We start from the raw sequence: 16849 nt of genomic DNA, 5'->3' as shown, positions 1-16849 counted from the left end.
CACTAGAATTGCCTCGGGATAATTTTGTAAACGGTTAATTGTGTTCACACACCGTGTACACAATTATCAAACACGTTGATGCAGACCAATTTTCGTTCATGACTTTTATATTTGGTATGTATTTCATTTCAAGACGTGATTTTTAACTGGGCGGGGTTTGTAAGAGGCCAACGGTTGGAATTGACCAATGAAATCGACCGTTCCTTTTCAAATGGACCTGAAAGAGTTCAGTCAATCATAACGTCGCAGGTCGTTTCCCAAAGCTTGGCCGCAGTTCACTAAATTGGTCTTCTACAGAGTTCATCGATGTCTGACAAGTTTTGTATGAATAGAAGAATGGATCTATTCTTCATAGTTTTATTCATTTTGCAGTCTAATGCATTTGTATCAGGTAATACATATTTAAATATATCTTTGCTTTTGGGAAATTATTTAAGGTTCATCAGAAGGAATTGAAAATATGACCGTATGTATACCAAAAAGTTGACTCGGAGTACAGACAAACCTGTGAATCTGGAAAAGATACCAACATGAAATAAGTTTTAAAAGTTTGGACAAATGCTTGAGACATCCCCTGTAATAATGGTAGTGAGTTGTACTAATTGGTATAGAAAATAGGACAACAGATACCGGCACAACATTAGGCGATTTAATTGAGTAAGTGAGTTACTAGTAACCATATCTGTCAAATGAAATTAAGGTGTTATTTCATCATCTTCTGCCGGTCTCGAAAAAGGTTGTCTGAGTGTACTCTGAGAACTTTTTTTATGAAAACACAGACATAATTGTCTACAGGTAAAGATGATGATCCTTAATTTGATATGAAATAAGCATTGAAATTATGAGTCTCAAGAAAACAACCAACCAGCAAACTCAATAAATATCGCAAATGACGTCATTTCACAAACACGAATAAAAATCACAAGTCTAAAGATTTGTGCAAATATAAACATGTGTATATACTAAGTGTAAACAATATTTTATTGTGATTATCATAGCATATGAACATTACAATAGGTTTCACTAGGATCGGAAACAATGGAATTACCACAATTTCTACTATGATGATACATTGTCTGCTCAACAATGTTGCAGTTTTAAAGTGTTCTTCCCTTTGTCAGTTTGTGGGATTTGAACCCTTAATTGCTTTCGTGTCAACATGGCTGCAACTCTTTTTCCCAATACTTCGCGGCCAACCATGCGGCGGCATTGCCAAGAAGCCCCCTATATGGTCAGCTTTCAAACCTCACATGAAATAGTTGTGGTTTATCGCTTCTTTTCATCTAATCATATGTAAATTAAACTAATTGACCATTAAAACCCACGAATTTCTAATCATCTTCGCAAGAACTATGGCTGATGGATATTTTTTTGAGAATCCCGAACAAAGGCCAAATATGTTGGTCTAAGATTAAAATTCAAATCATGTCGAGTTTTAATTGCTCCGAAACTTTCGGTAGCTGATACCTTGATGTTATTTTATTGATTGATATGTTGGTTGTTAAACGTCCATTGGCAAATATTTCATGTATTTTCCTTTTTCTAATGTTGTTGGCGACCAGTCGACCACCGATACAAACAATCGAAAAATGGGACGAAAAATTAAATAAACAACGTAAAAAAAATAATTTACAAGGTACCTATATTTTCAAATTTTGATAACTTGTACATTTGTGATTAAATAACGCCACGTGGATTGATGACCCTCCAGCCGACATTTCGTTTGCCTAAATACGTGCATGGGGTTCGCGTCACGATATAGGATTTTTGCGCTGATGTGACGTTAAGCGATAATGAATTAATTAACCCAACAACTTTTACCGTTACTAAAAATAGATTTTGGTCAAAGTTGAATTAAAATTCTGAAAATCCTGTATCACCAGACATTTATAGATTTCGTTTCAAATATGTATGTCAGCGTTCATTGCGTTGCAATGCGGGTAATATTTAATCGTGGGTCATTTCAAAAGTAATGTTTTCTGAATTATTATAGTTATATGGTTGGACAACTTGTAGCTTTTCGGAAAAGCTTGGAATACTGATGACCTAAACAATAGTCTTCTTTGTGGCATTGTAGTTCATTCAGATGACGTCACGATGTCAAAAATTAGTTCAATTAGCGGATGTCCGTTTCACTTCCATTACGTCGCAAATATGAGTAACATTGCTTCGTGGTTAGTTACTTTCCTAAAAAGCATGTAAAAGGACAAGTTTTTGCATTTACTGAAATGATGGTCGTCTAAAATCCAATTAAATGGAAAATATGGGATATTTTGGCACAGTAGTGTCAGCCATTCAGATTAGCATTAAATTTGTAGTGGGGGTACAAATTAATTTCCGATACTTAGTTTTCGTAGCAATAGACACCTCAACAAAAATACAGTCTAAGCCCCTCCTTAACTGATTCCCTAATCCTATACCAGAACTTTCTATACCTTCTTGTAACCCACTTCTCACATTTAAGTCGGATAAACTTTTTAAAAAGCAAATACTTGATATATATTTGAGAGTCCAAGATTATTTATTCTTGTTGGAATATGTATGACAGTTTATGTGCTACTGTATATTAAACAAACAATAATCAAATGTGTAGCCTTTTCCAAACAAGCATGATTATCTTTCCTTAGAAATATGAGTACTAGATTTGGTTAACCAATATTATATTGCAGAGCACAACTGAAATTGCACCTATCTTAAATTCATAAAAAAATTAAAAACTCACCGCAAAAACAAAGCATCGGTCAATTTGCACCCATAAACAAATTTTCAACTGTTGTGAAAGGCCTCTTGGACAGGCAGATTAATTGTTGGTTGTTTAACATCAATGACAAACACTTCTGAAGTTCATATAAATATAAAAAGGTGTGGTGTGATTTCCAATGAGAACTAACTACAAGAAACCAAATGACGAGGATTTAAACTTATATAAGGCACTGCAAGGCTTTCAAAAATGAATAAACCCAAACCATACAGTAAGCTACAATATACCCCGACATGACGAAATGTAAAATAATTCAAACGAGAAAACCAAAGCTCTGATTTATGATAACACAATAAACAAAAAACAAATAATACGGACAGCAAGCATAGACTACAACTGACCATTTAAAAAGGAAAAGTAAAGAAAATAAGATCTATACCACTAAAGGAAGAGACCGATTCCATTGAGCCGCAACTCCTCTGAAACCATACAAAGTCGGAAATATTTGTGATATGACGTATAAATGTAGTGTTTTGTACTTCCTAAATTTGTCTTTGAAACAATCTTTTTTCCACAGAAAACACCAATTTTTCAGAAAATATCCAAATTCGGAGACCGTTATCGATCCGTGTCTTATACGCTTTCGCGCATGCTCAGTCGACGTACTGCCCGCGAAATCTTAGCCTGGGATCCTGGCTCACTGCTCGACGAAGTATTAGATTGGGTCAGGATGCCAGGTTAGCGAAATCTATATTACCTTATCTGTACGCCGTATCTGTCAGGTGCACCACCAAACGGTGTATTTGGGATTTGCTATATACACGGGTCATTATACAGGGTTGACACTACTAAATTCAATCATTGTCACATTGTTTCCTATTGTAGTATTTTATTCAGCATAAATTTATAAGATGACAATACGAATACTAAAAATCCAGACTTCAAATAAGGCGTAGGTACAGTTTCCAATTTGTTAGCCGGCATGACGTAAAAACGGCAAATCAAAGAATTCAATGGCTTGATGCCAAGGTTTGTGATAGAGGAGATGATTTTTCGTTTCCTATTGTTGATTGTCCATTTTTAGATGGTGACGTTCCTTTGTCGCCATCTTGTGGTGTTTGTGGGTCTCAGCTTGTTCGATTCGCTCGTGTGTGTGGCAACGTGTTGGATTTCAATGAAAGAGATCTCTGTGTTACTGGAAAATTGTTGCACCAGGGTTTTCGATGTCGCAGGCTGGTCAGGGCATTTACTAAATTTTGTCGTCGGTGCAGGGACATCGTTCGTGGGTGTAGGTCGGCATGCGGACATCTTGTGCGTTCGGGTGTTTCAAGTCCAATATTTTATGGTAATATTCTTGACACAGCACAAAAATGTCGGTATTCACCTCAAAAGCTAACCAAACCTTTAAAAAGACTTATTCGGAAGGAATATGGCTGCAATACTGTTGTCAGGTCATTAAGGATTGCATATTTTGCTATTAATATTGATTCACTCATAGGGTCTTTGCATCGGAAATAAACACATTTATTCTAAAACCAGTTATTGGCATGATACGGGTTATGTCCTTCTCATATATTTTATGATGGTATGATACTGGACCCCTTACGGGAGAGATTGTATTTGATTTTCAAATGGTGAAGACATAATCTTTCAATCAGTTTAATTGAGGTCTGGAGCTGGCATGTCAGTGACTGCTAGTAGTCCTTTGTTAATTTATGTATCATTGTCATTTTGCTTAGTTTCTTTTGTTACCTATTCTGACATCGGATTCGGACTTCTTTTGAACTGAGTTTTACTGTGCGTATTGCTATGTGTTTCTTTATTCTACATTGGCTAGAGGTATAGGGGGAGGATTGAGATCTCACAAAACATGTTTAACCCCGCCGCATTTTTGCGCCTGTCCCAAGTCAGGAGCCTCTGGCCTTTGTTAGTCTTGTATGTAGGGGCCAGCCGAGGACCACCTCCGGGTGCGGGATTTTCTCGCTGCGTTGAAGACCCATTGGTGGTCTTCGGCTGTTGTCTGCTCTTTGGTCGGGTTGTTGTCTCTTTGACATATTCCCCATTTCCATTCTCAATTTTAACTTTATATATGACTAATATAGGACAATGATGTTGATTGAAAATTACACAATTCCAGGCCCCTTTGTTTGTCAACGTATATTTGTTCCGCCTAACAGATGTTCCACCAGAAACATCGTTATAAACAATGTCATAATATCTGTTCCTGTTGGAACAAATATTCTATATCATTTATTCCGTTAGGAACATATAATATAATATTTATTCCAATGGAAATAATATTCCAGAATACTTTTCCTTTTGGAACTTATATTATGAAAGAACTTCTATTCCGTGACATGTTTTCCAAATAATTAATATTATCAATAATTACTAAGTTCCAGGTCAACGGGTTCAAGCAGAAAGATTTTGAAAGCAGAGAAAACTGTGCATCTTATAATCAGCATGACTTTATCAGATGACAATAGCAATACTAAAAGTCAAGGACAAAAATAAGGCTTATACATGATTAAATACTTTAATTCAGTCACGGACCCGCGATGTCGCGGGTGTGTTCTAGTGTCATTGATTTTAGAGCGCTTCATCTCTTGCTATTTTGTTTGTGAAACATAAGTTGCGAGCGTCATTACAACATGTCAAACTGAAAACATACGTTCCCTTTGTTTCCCTCTCGATAAAATACACCTGTCTTATATTTAAATATTGTTGACAGCTATATTTTGTCATCCCAAAAACTGGATTGAATATTTTGATAGAATTGCCTCGTATCTGATTATCAACCATGGAAACATTCAAAGAGAAATTAAAACTACACTTTCGTTAACCATTCGATTTTGAGCTTAATTTTTCGCGAAATTAAGTTGTAAAACAAAACTAATATTCCCCATATTCATGCACAAATGTAAATCTTTGTAGTAAGATTCGAAACTTTGTATTTTTCTGTTTCAGGTTTTTGGTTCAGCCGACCGGAAGTTTGCTATGACCATATAGGATGTTTTAGCAATGCAGCTCCATATGATAACGCGAATGGTAGACTACCAGAATCTCCGGACCATATTTTAACAGAATTTTTATTATATACACGACAAAACCCAACGGATGAGTTTCTACTGAATGCGTTTGATGTGTCAAACATCAGCCATTCACATTTCGATGGAAGTAAGCAAACAGTATTTATCATTCATGGTTACAACGACTACGCTACCAGTGATTTGGTTCAGGCTATGAAAGAAGAGCTTCTAAAAAAGGTTAGTTAGGATATACACATTAAATAAATACAGCAATTTGATGTATCATACCTTGTAGAGTGAATGTGTATAAGAATACTTATAATACTCGTCTGAAGCTTATGGTTGGTATTTACAGTTTGTGAGATCATGCATTGGAAGTCGGACCTGGAAATATTTTTTTTGAAAATTGCATGTCAGAAGCTTGAGCAGCAGCACTCAATAATTAATGGTTCATTAAAAGTGCTTCTATTTTTAATTTATTTTAATACACACCATAAAAAGTTAAAAATCTGTCAGATCAATTTTAGTTGTTTTAATTTTAACAGCAGGTTTACTTTTAAAAGTCTTTGAAACTAAATTAAAAATCAAAGAATTTACGACTGTTTTTTTTTTTTTACAAAATAATGTGATAAAAGGAAACCAGTATAATGTATTGTTTAGAGCTGCATAGTTTGAAAATTTCATCAATTCTAAAAAATAATACAAAGTACATACATGTAGTAATAATACACATCCGAAACATCTGAAATCCGACCAGGATATGTGTACAATAAACCACAAATGATAAAAACAATAGTAAGATACGAATGATGAAAATGAAAGTGTTGTGTCAAGGAAGGGTAATCTTATCTTCATTTTCAAGCAGCATCATTAATATTGGACAGTATCGAAGCGCGTAAAATGTCTTAAATGAGAACTTGGGTTGGAGCTTCAGGAAAATATGTTTCTTTTATGGTGACCATGATCGATGAACAACTACATAACACTTAAATAATAATAATACATAGATAATAATAATAAATAAAATAAGCTTTATTTAGAGTAGGCATTGTGTACAAACAATGGCATAACAAATGCTCTAATGAGCTTTTAACCCTTGACACAAGACCTTGAATATCGAATCACCTGAACCCCATGGCATAAAAAAAAATAAAAAAAAAAAAACGACGAAAACAACAAACAAAAGTCTTTAAAACACTACATAGAAACCATGATATATACATAGGAAGAAAGTCAAACCCTTGAATATCGAATCACCTAAACCCCAAGCAACTCCATTGAGAAAAAAAAGAAAAGAAAAAACGACGAAAAAACAAGTCTTTAAAATACTACATAGAAATCTGAAGACCAAAATATTTGTCATTGCTGTTTTTGATTATTTTGTAGTTAGTGCCATTCCAAATAATTTACTTAAAAACCTCAAGAATTCAAGATAAAAAAAAAAAAAAAAAAAATAAGTGCCGAGAAATCCTCTGAGGTTAAAGACGAACATACTGATAACAAAGATACCATACTGAAACATTTACTAGATAGACTATATCAAAATATAAGTGTAGGCCAAGACTAAGATAGATAAAAAGTTGTTGGTATTTCACCTTTGACCTTTTGAAAAAGGTGGCAGACGAATATGGAACTAAACTTGATTGAATTAGACTGTCTTTCCCCTTATAATCGGTACATATTTAAAAATTGTCAGAGGATGGCAATGAAATCATATCCAGACACTGGTCTTCAACATTTAATGAAATATTCGGTCATTGGGCAATTGCAAATTAGTTGTGCAGACTGTGAACTTTGACAAAACCCAGAAACTTGTGTTGCATTTCTAGGAATAACATGTTAGTATTCAAATAGAAACCTTATCATGTTCATAATAATCATGAAAAAGCTCAAAACTTTTATCGAAAACCCTCTTTTTCCGGTTGTCCTATTGTGTACCTGACGATCATACAACACAAAACACACTAAACATTTATCAGAGACGTCAAAAGAACATTACATTGTCTTTGAACATTGCCTTTGACCATGACGACACGATAAGGAAAATATAAGTTACAGATGTTAAATAAAAATTAAACGCTAGAAATACGAGAAAGGAATTACCATTCTCTTACTACACATACTTTTAACTACTGTTTACTGACTGTCTCGTATGATGGTCTGGATGGGATTCACAGAAAAGAAAATAATATGCAATTATTATCACAGAAAAATGGGCAAAATACAAAGAAAAGACAAAATAGGTAAAGAAAGAAAGAAAAGAATTGTGAATACTTTGCAAAATTTATAAAGAATAGAGAAATGGCTTGAAAAATTTAAGAATACAGAATTGAAGGACCCCTCATCCAGACCCTCTAACACGAATCTTCGATTTCGCCATCCAAAATTTTAATTCTGACTTTGTAGATGTTCTTCAAAACTACATTTTGTCTTGTTTTAGGATGACTTGAATGTTATTGCAGTAAACTGGGAAAAAGGAGCAGATAACCTTATCTATGCAAAGGCTGCGGCAAACACGCGAGTCGTTGGGGCTATTATTGGGGAACTTTTGAAAAATCTTCATTCTACAGGACATTCAAGTTACAGCAAATTCCATCTTGTTGGACATAGTTTGGGCGCCCACATTTCTGGATATGCTGGTGCCATCGTAGACGGAAGAATAGCAAAAATAACAGGTAACATTCAGAAAGTACAAGACTAAATTATACTTTCGCAATATATACTAATAAGTAGATCTTTACTTGGTGTCTTTTTTGTTATGGGATGTATAGATACGCTGCCACGTCCGGTGATTTCGTTAGATATTTTCTGCTTTGTATCGATCTGATGAGTTAAACCCTTTTCAACTGATTTTTGTCGAGCCTGCGACTTTTGTCGCAGAAAGCTCGACATAGGGATAGTGATCCGGCGGAGGCGGCGGCGGCGGCGGCGGCGGCGTTAGCTAACTTCTTAAAAGCTTTATATTTTAAGAGGGTGGAAGACCTGGATGCTTCATACTTTGTATATTGATGCCTCATGTTACGAAGTTTCCGTCAGTCACATGTCCAATGTCCTTGACCTCATTTTCATGGTTCAGTGACTACTTGAGAAAAAAAGTTCAGATTTTTTGTAATGTTAAATTCTCTCTTATTATAAGTAATAGGATAACTATATTTGGTATGTGCTTACCTTGCAAGGTCCTCATGCCCGTCAGACAGTTTTCACTTGACCTCGACCTCATTTCATGGATCAGGGAACAAGGTTAAGTTTTCGTGGTCAAGTCCATATCTCAGATACTATAAGCAATAGGTCTAGTATATTCGGTGTATGGAAGGACTGTAAGGTGTACATGTCCAACTGGCAGGTGTTATCTGACCTTGACCTCATTTTCATGGTTCAGTGGTTATAGTTAAGTTTTTGTGTTTTGGTCTGTTTTTCTTATACTGTATGCAATAGGTCTACTATATTTGGTGTATGGAAGGATTGTAAGGTGTACATGTCTAGCTGGCAGGTGTCATCTGACCTTGACCTCATTTTCATGGTTCAGTAGTTATAGTTGATTTTTTGTGTTTTGGTCTGTTTTTCTTATACTGTATGCAATAGGTCTACTATATTTGGTGTATGGAAGGATTGTAAGGTGTACATGTCTAGCTGGCAGGTGTCATCTGACCTTGACCTCATTTTCATGGTTCAGTGGTTATAGTTGAGTTTTTGTGTTTTGGTCTGTTTTTCTTATACTGTATGCAATAGGTCTACTATATTTGGTGTATGGAAGGATTGTAAGGTGTACATGTCTAGCTGGCAGGTGTCATCTGAACTTGACCTCATTTTCATGGTTCAGTGGTCAAAGTTAAAAGTTTTTGAGTTTTGGTCTTTTTTTCTAATACTGCATGCAATAGGTCTACTATATTTGCTGTATGGAATGATTGTAAGGTGTACATGTCTAGCTGGCAGGTGTCATCTGACCTTGACCTCATTTTCATGGTTCAGTGGTCAAAGTTAAGTTTTTGAGATTTGATCTTTTTTTCTAATACTATATGCAATAGTTCAACTACATTTGGTGTATGGAAATATTTTATGATCTATATGTCAGTCACGCAGGTTTTATTTGACCTTGACCTCATTTTCAAGGTTCATTGCTCAGTGTTAAGTTTTTGTGTTTTGGTCTGTTTTTCTTAAACTATAAGCAATAGGTCAACCATACTTGTTGTATGGAAGAATTGTTAGCTGTACATGCCTGCCTAGCATGGTTCATCTGACCTTGACCTCATTTTCATGGTTCATTGGTCAATGTTTAGTTTACTTGGTTAATGTTAAGTTTATGTGACAGTTGTATTAAAGCTTTATATTTAGGACTATCAACATAATATCAATGATTAGTAAAGAAGGCGAGACATTTCAGCGTGTGCACTCTTGTTATAGTTTGCTGCACTGTAAAATGTGGGGGGTCAATACGCAACAGCATAGTGTATTGCACAAAAGCAAAAAAAAAGGGAGGGTAATTTTTTTTTGTGGGGGGGAGGGGGTCAATTCGCAACAGCAAAGTGTATTGCACAAAAGCAAAAAATTGAATATAAATTCAAATCATATAACCAATTCTAAATTCTTTGAACATGCTTGTTTCACTTCCAATGTAGTTCTCCTCTTATATTTGATGTTTTTCCCTCAGTTTCAGTTTGTAACCCGGATTTGTTTTTTTCTCAATCGATTTATGAATTTCGAACAGCGGTATACTACTGTTGCCTTTATCTTTGACTACAGTTATTCTGTGTCAAAAACCTATTATGTGTCAAATGTTTAATTACAATCCCAATTAGACCTGTATCAAGCGCGAATATTGTGTCCATTTTTGTCCCAACTGTTCAGGGTTGGACCTCTGCGGTCGTATCCAGTTGCGCTCGGTAAAGCAATTTATTTTATGTATGATTCGGTATATGTCATGTCATGTCATGCCTTGTATGGGGTTTGCTCATTGTGGAAGGCCGTACAGTGCCTATTGTTGTTTACATCCTCCATATTTGGTATCTGTTGTCTCATTGGCAATCATACAAAATCCTACTTTTATATACAAGATGAACCACGTTCTTTGAGAAATAAAAATATTAAAAACAAATGATACTTTCAACTATGTTTTGGAACACTATTGTCTTAGAACCCACTACTCAAATAATGTCTGATACTTATTTGAAAACATTTAAAATGGTATAAATTCGTCGATTTTGTAAAAATGAAAATAAAATTAAACTACTTAGACCAGTTCTAATTGATATCATTCAGTCGTTATTGCATGAAACTGTCTGATATGAATGTAAACCCTGGTTTGTATTCGGCCATACCGCTGTTCGGATTTTAAACGTGCTACGCTTTTTATGAACACACGGTCCTATATCCTGTCAATATTTTGTACTAATTTTAGCATTGTACAAGGTCATCCTTTTCCCAATAAAATTGAGAATGGAAATGGGGAATATGTCAAAGAGACAACAACCCGACCAAAGAGCACACAACAGCCGAAGGCCACCAATGGGTCTTCAACGTAGCGAGAAAATCCCGCACCCGGAGGTGGTCCTCAGCTGGCCCCTAAATAAAATTGTGTACTAGTTCAGTGAAAATGGACGTCACCCTAAACTCCAAAACATATAAATGAACTAAAATTTAAAAACATACAAGACTAACAAAGGCCAGAGGCTCCTGGCTTGGGACAGGCGCAAGACTGTTTATGACGTCTTTTCACTACACCGTTTGCGGTGTACTGATTGCTACTTTAGCCTGTGCGAAGATGATTTATTGATTTGTTTTAACTGGCTTTCAGTACATTTGGGTATCCTTAGATTAATAATTTGTGTCTTTTGTCTTTTTGTGAGGAGTTGTTTTTGTATGTCGTGCCAATTGATGGTCCATGCTATTTCTAATTGATGTGTTTACCCCTCCACGACTTGCAGAGGGTGAAGAAATACTGGGTGCTGTGGCGTCTGTTCGTCATATATTGTAGGAGCTCTCACGTGTACAAAATTACTAGATTTAAAGGATGTTTTCATCAAAGATAAGATATTTAAAGGGATTCATGTTCACCGATTTGACTCAAATTCTCTTATTTGATTATAACATAATAAATCTTATATCCAAAGTACAAAAAGTCTAAAATAAAAAATTAACAATGCATGCACTCGATAATATGTATCGACATATCGTGTGTATTATTGTCGAGATGACCTCCGTCGACTGCCGATGGTCATATCGAATCAGTCAACCAAATATTTCATCCTTGCTTCACTTCCAATGTTGACATTATTTTGCTTTCAATAGCTGAATAATTGCGTAACCCATCTCCAGCTAAGGGGTTAAATCAAAGGTCACTTGAATATGGATTCAATGAGGTCGAATTATTCACTTCCTTAACCTTAATTCTCTCCGCGCCAGAAGTCGCATAAGGCCTCCACGCTGCTATTCCACCCTTTTATATCTTGTGCCGCTGTTCTGGCCAAGTTCCAACTTTTAAATCCTTGTTGGTTCCTTTCTCTGTTGTTCTTCTCCATGTAGTTTTTGGCCTTCCTCTAGTTCTCTTCCTCTCCGGGGCCCATTGCATGTTTTACTTTCCCATCTTATTTTACACTTGCAAGTGAATAATTCATCAAGCGATGTTTCTTAGCTTATTTTGACAAAATTGAACCAAATTGGCTGCTAAAAGCGAATTATATTAATTCTTGAATGATTGAACAAAAAAATCATCTCGTAGCTAATGCCCCTTTAAGGGAGTTTCGACTCTTGAAAAAATAAATTATAAAGAAAATTACATTGTAAGCGCCCTCAAACCTACATTTCTTTTAAAATTGTTTTGAAATTTACGCCAACGGATATATGTAAGCAATGCCTGGAACGAGTTTAAAAATCAGCGCTAATCAATTATTTTTACAAGATGCTCTTGCGTACAGGATTTGGATATTTATTTTTCATTGCCTGCATTGAATATTCAATCTTCTATTTGTATACCACATACTTAACACTTCTACGATTGTCTTACCTTGTTTAGTTGAATTTATCAACGCTGATACACTCCATATATTTTACTATCCATACTGAAAACCAACAAGGCAGTAAACTAGTAGCATTTTTGTCTTGTAATACAAAGATACTATTTAAGACTTCTGTTTGCAGGACTTGATCCAGCTGGGCCCTGCTTTGAGAATCAAGACCCGATAACACGATTAGACCCATCTGATGCTCATTACGTAGAAGTTATACACACTGATGGATCTTCTCTTATACAATTAGGTAACTAAATTTTCTTTTATGCTAAGACTATCATAAAAAGCAACAGACTGAGTATACTTGCAGTCTTTTTAAATGGTCTTTATCTATAATAATATTCAAGATAATAACCAGAAACGGCAACATTTCTTTATTATTACCAATTTAGTGCAGCAACCAAACAATGGGTTGTTAGATTCATCTGAAAATTTCAGGGCTGATAGAACTTGACCTATTGAACATTTTTACCCTATGTCAGATTTGCTCTAAATGCTTTGGTCTTTTGAGATATAAACCAAAAACTGCATTTTACCCCTATGTTCTACGAAACAGAAAATAAAACACAAAACTTTATTCTAGATACCCCAAGGATCATTCAGCTTAAGTTTGGTTGGAATTGGTTCAGTAGTTTCAGAGAAAAAGATGTTTGAAATAGTTTACACCGGACGGACGCCGGACGACGACGGACGCCAAGTGATGGCAAAAGATCACCGTTCCGAAGGAACTGTTTCGGAACGGTGAGCTAAAAAGGACATTTAATTAAAACAAAACCCAGCAAAGGAGTTAGAGCTATGCATAAGGGAGACACATTCCCTCTTTTAAAATCAATGCAAAATTTTATTACAGCAAGGATTAAGAAAAAAAATATTCATATTTTCATGCCGGTGTTTCAGCACAAGCTAAAAAGCTAGTGCTACCTTTAAGAATCAACAGTCCATCAGTAAACGGATCGGTCCCGTAGTAGTTTTATCATAAACTGTAATAATTTTACTACCCAGTTGCACATTTCAACAATTCATATCCCTTCAGTGAAGCTCCATCAATATTGACTTTGATTTTTAATGTTGAATCGTTTGTCTCAACTATATCATTTAAATCTAATAATAGGTTTTGGATTAGATAAAGCAATTGGTCATGCTGACTTTTATCCAAATGGAGGTGTAAATCAGCCTGGTTGTTCAAGAAAGTTTCGTCTCGCCACGTTCAGTTTAATAACTGGTAGAATTGGACGTAAGTACACACATAATATATATCTACGAATCAAACTGATATAAATCCTATAGATTTTGTAAAATTTTTTTTAGCTTGCCTTTTATATTTTTTTATACATTCCATTTAGCATTAAAAGGATGATGTAAAATAAAAAAAAAAACCCAAAAAACAGAAAAGAAACCCAACAAGTACCCCGGAAAGTAGAAGCTTAAGGAGTTGTGATTTTTATGTTAATATGTTAGGTTTTTTTTTCATTTCTACGTTTATTTTGTTTTGTTCACTTTTTTGTTTGTAGCTAAAATCCAACTTTTTACGTGCTATCTAGAATATTTTTTAACTTTGTTACTAATTTATGTTATCTACCGGTAACACTGTTTCTTATATACATATTGTTCGTCAAACTGGCATATCTCGCTAAAACTTCTGTACAATTTATTTTTTTTTTGGTCTTCGTGAAAATTGTCCGTCCATGCTGTTTTACTAAACACGTTTTATTCTAATTAGGACTTTGTAGATCTATGGCTGTGCATTTAATAGGTTATATGAATATCAGTTGTTTATCGGAGAAGCTTTTGTCAGACCGGTTAAAACTCAACATCGTGATAAAAAAATTAAGTATCGTGAAAAGAACGTTAAGATGTTGGTATCGATGTACTATTTTCTTGAAGAAAAAAAAAAATGTCAATATATATAGGTTTTTGTTTGTTTTATAAAAACCGTATGTACTATCCGTTCAATATGGCCGACAAAATAATATTATTTTTGTCTATGGGTTGTTATTTCATTGATAATTATCCTATATCGCGTTGCCAGTTGGTCCTCGACTTCGATATAACAATAAGGAGATCTGGTTAATTGGCATCTTGAATCTCTTTACTCATATTTTAGTGTGCAGAAAGCTGTTAATGAATTCGATAAAACTGATTTCGCTTTTAACTTGCATCATAAGCGAAATCTAGCAAAGTCACAGTTTAAATGACTCTATAGAAGTTTTGGTTCCGAAAAATTAGTAATTAATATTTGAAATTGTTTATTTTAGGGTTTACAGCAACACTAGCATGCAGTCATATGAGGTCTTTCGACTTGTTTACAGAATCTATCAACTCACAATGCGCCTTCATTGGAAAACCTTGCGACACGAAAGAGGACTTTGATGCCGGCCTTTGCACCGGATGTGGAAATGGTTGTGCTGAAATGGGATATAATGGTCAACAAGACGGCCACGGAAAATATTACTTCTCAACGAATTCAGCCGCGCCATTTTGTGAACAATAACGTTTTGTAATAACCTGTCTTTATAAATTGTGAGTTGTTTTAGTCCATTTAGCAGCTATTATCATGACCATGATATGTCAAATAGTTGATTAATTAAAATATAGTTTCTTCCTATTTTTAATTGACATACTAGTAATAAGAAAGGTAATTGAGATCAGTATTGAATATGCACTCGGCAGAATTTAAAAAGACATACGATAGAGAGGGAGGAAAAAGGGGATTTGGTAGTTGTGGTTACACCGGACATCGACCAAGCTTTAGACATTGTATTGTCTAGCATATATCTCTCTCTCTAGTAAATATAAACATAACTTATTTGCCTATTTGTATCCATTAAACTTATCTCATTTTGTGCCTGTGTAAACATTGTATGATTTGATATTGATTGCTCGAAAGTGTTTCTGAATTGCATTCAGCAATATGAAAAAATTGTTTTTGTATATATTTGTGTTATTTCTTATCACAATAGTGCTGTATATAGTAATTCTATGAAATTCTGCTTAAATTTTAATCAAATATTTTCATCTTGTATTGTATAGTATTCGTGAGAATGATGTTGGTATTATATTTCATATGAATCAGGATGATTATTTTTTAAAAATAATAAACAAAATTCTTATTTTCCCTTGTTTTATTATGTTAATTCCTAAAACAAGGAGATCAGCAACCAATCCAATTGCCTACATTTCCACTGTTACATGTAAAAAAGATAGTTACACTTAAACGCTAAGTTTAGACTGATTTTGTAAATTGATTAACCCCTTATTAATTTATGTTTTTCAACACTTAAATCTGTTTATATATTATTCAACCTATATCAATATTTGTTCAAACAATTTTATACCTACATGTCCATGTTGGCATATGTTGATGAACCATAAAAAATACGAGTTTCTAAGTAAGAACGAAAACAACGCTTACATTATCCTTTAAATCTATACGCTCCGCTATAAAGATGGTCTTTTCACTAAATAATTCAAAGCTTGGTGACTATGCTGAACGCATCTCTCTTATCAATCTCGAAATAAAAGGATTCCACAGATATAGTTAATTTAAAAGTAAGGAGGTTGGTGTGATTGCCAATGTAAAACTAGCCACTAGGGTTGAAATGCTGTGGATGTAAGCATATGTCACCGCCTTCAATAATAAGGAAAAGCTCATATCGTATAGTATAATGTGAATCCAACAAGATACTAACGACATAATTTATAACAATTCAATATATTAAAAATACTAATATGGCAGACATGAACCAACAACCACTACATTACAGGCTCCTGACTTGGGGACAGGCACATAAAGAATGTGGAGTAGTTGAACATGTTTATGAGTACTAAACCCTCCTCCTAACCTTGGATAATTGTGTAACAGCCCAACATTATAACCATCTATTAAAATCAGTTGCAAAATTCCTAACTCAATAGATCAGTACGGATCACACAAAAAAACCCAACAGACTCGATATAAGAGTACTTACAGTTACTGAAAGCTAGTTCAAAGCCAATCACAACTTAAAAATAAATCATGTTCCCATGAGATATCATGTCAGTTCTCATGTTAAGTCTTCCTCATATCTTAATTTACATCTAGAAACTGACAATGAGGAACGGTTGAAAACTAAACT

The 16849-nt window shown here is 34.6% G+C and overlaps 1 protein-coding gene across 1 annotated transcript; it reads left to right on the top strand.

The window, feature by feature from the left end:
- The first annotated feature begins 231 nt into the window (after positions 1–231).
- On the top strand, positions 232–15849 carry LOC127706353 (pancreatic triacylglycerol lipase-like). The gene is made up of 6 exons (XM_052210925.1): positions 232–391; positions 5669–5967; positions 8171–8405; positions 12865–12981; positions 13846–13968; positions 14990–15849. The coding sequence occupies exons 1-6, from the start codon at positions 307–309 to the stop codon at positions 15223–15225; spliced, it is 1095 nt and encodes a 364-aa protein (XP_052066885.1). The 5' UTR covers positions 232–306; the 3' UTR covers positions 15226–15849.
- The last annotated feature ends 1000 nt before the right edge of the window (positions 15850–16849 follow it).

Source organism: Mytilus californianus, unplaced genomic scaffold, assembly GCF_021869535.1.
Source record: "Mytilus californianus isolate M0D057914Y unplaced genomic scaffold, xbMytCali1.0.p SCAF_1, whole genome shotgun sequence".
Classification (NCBI taxonomy): domain Eukaryota; kingdom Metazoa; phylum Mollusca; class Bivalvia; order Mytilida; family Mytilidae; genus Mytilus; species Mytilus californianus.
Note: the sequence above shows the minus strand (reverse complement) of the source record. Positions and strands in the feature narration are given on the sequence as shown.

Excerpts from the sequence above, each read along its gene's own strand:
- LOC127706353 (XM_052210925.1), top strand. The coding sequence starts at position 307 with ATGTCTGACAAGTTTTGTATGAATAGAAGAATGGATCTATTCTTCATA. Across the intron at positions 392-5,668 it reads GTCTAATGCATTTGTATCAG|GTTTTTGGTTCAGCCGACCG; the intron begins GTAATACATATT and ends TTTCTGTTTCAG. Across the intron at positions 12,982-13,845 it reads ATCTTCTCTTATACAATTAG|GTTTTGGATTAGATAAAGCA; the intron begins GTAACTAAATTT and ends ATCTAATAATAG.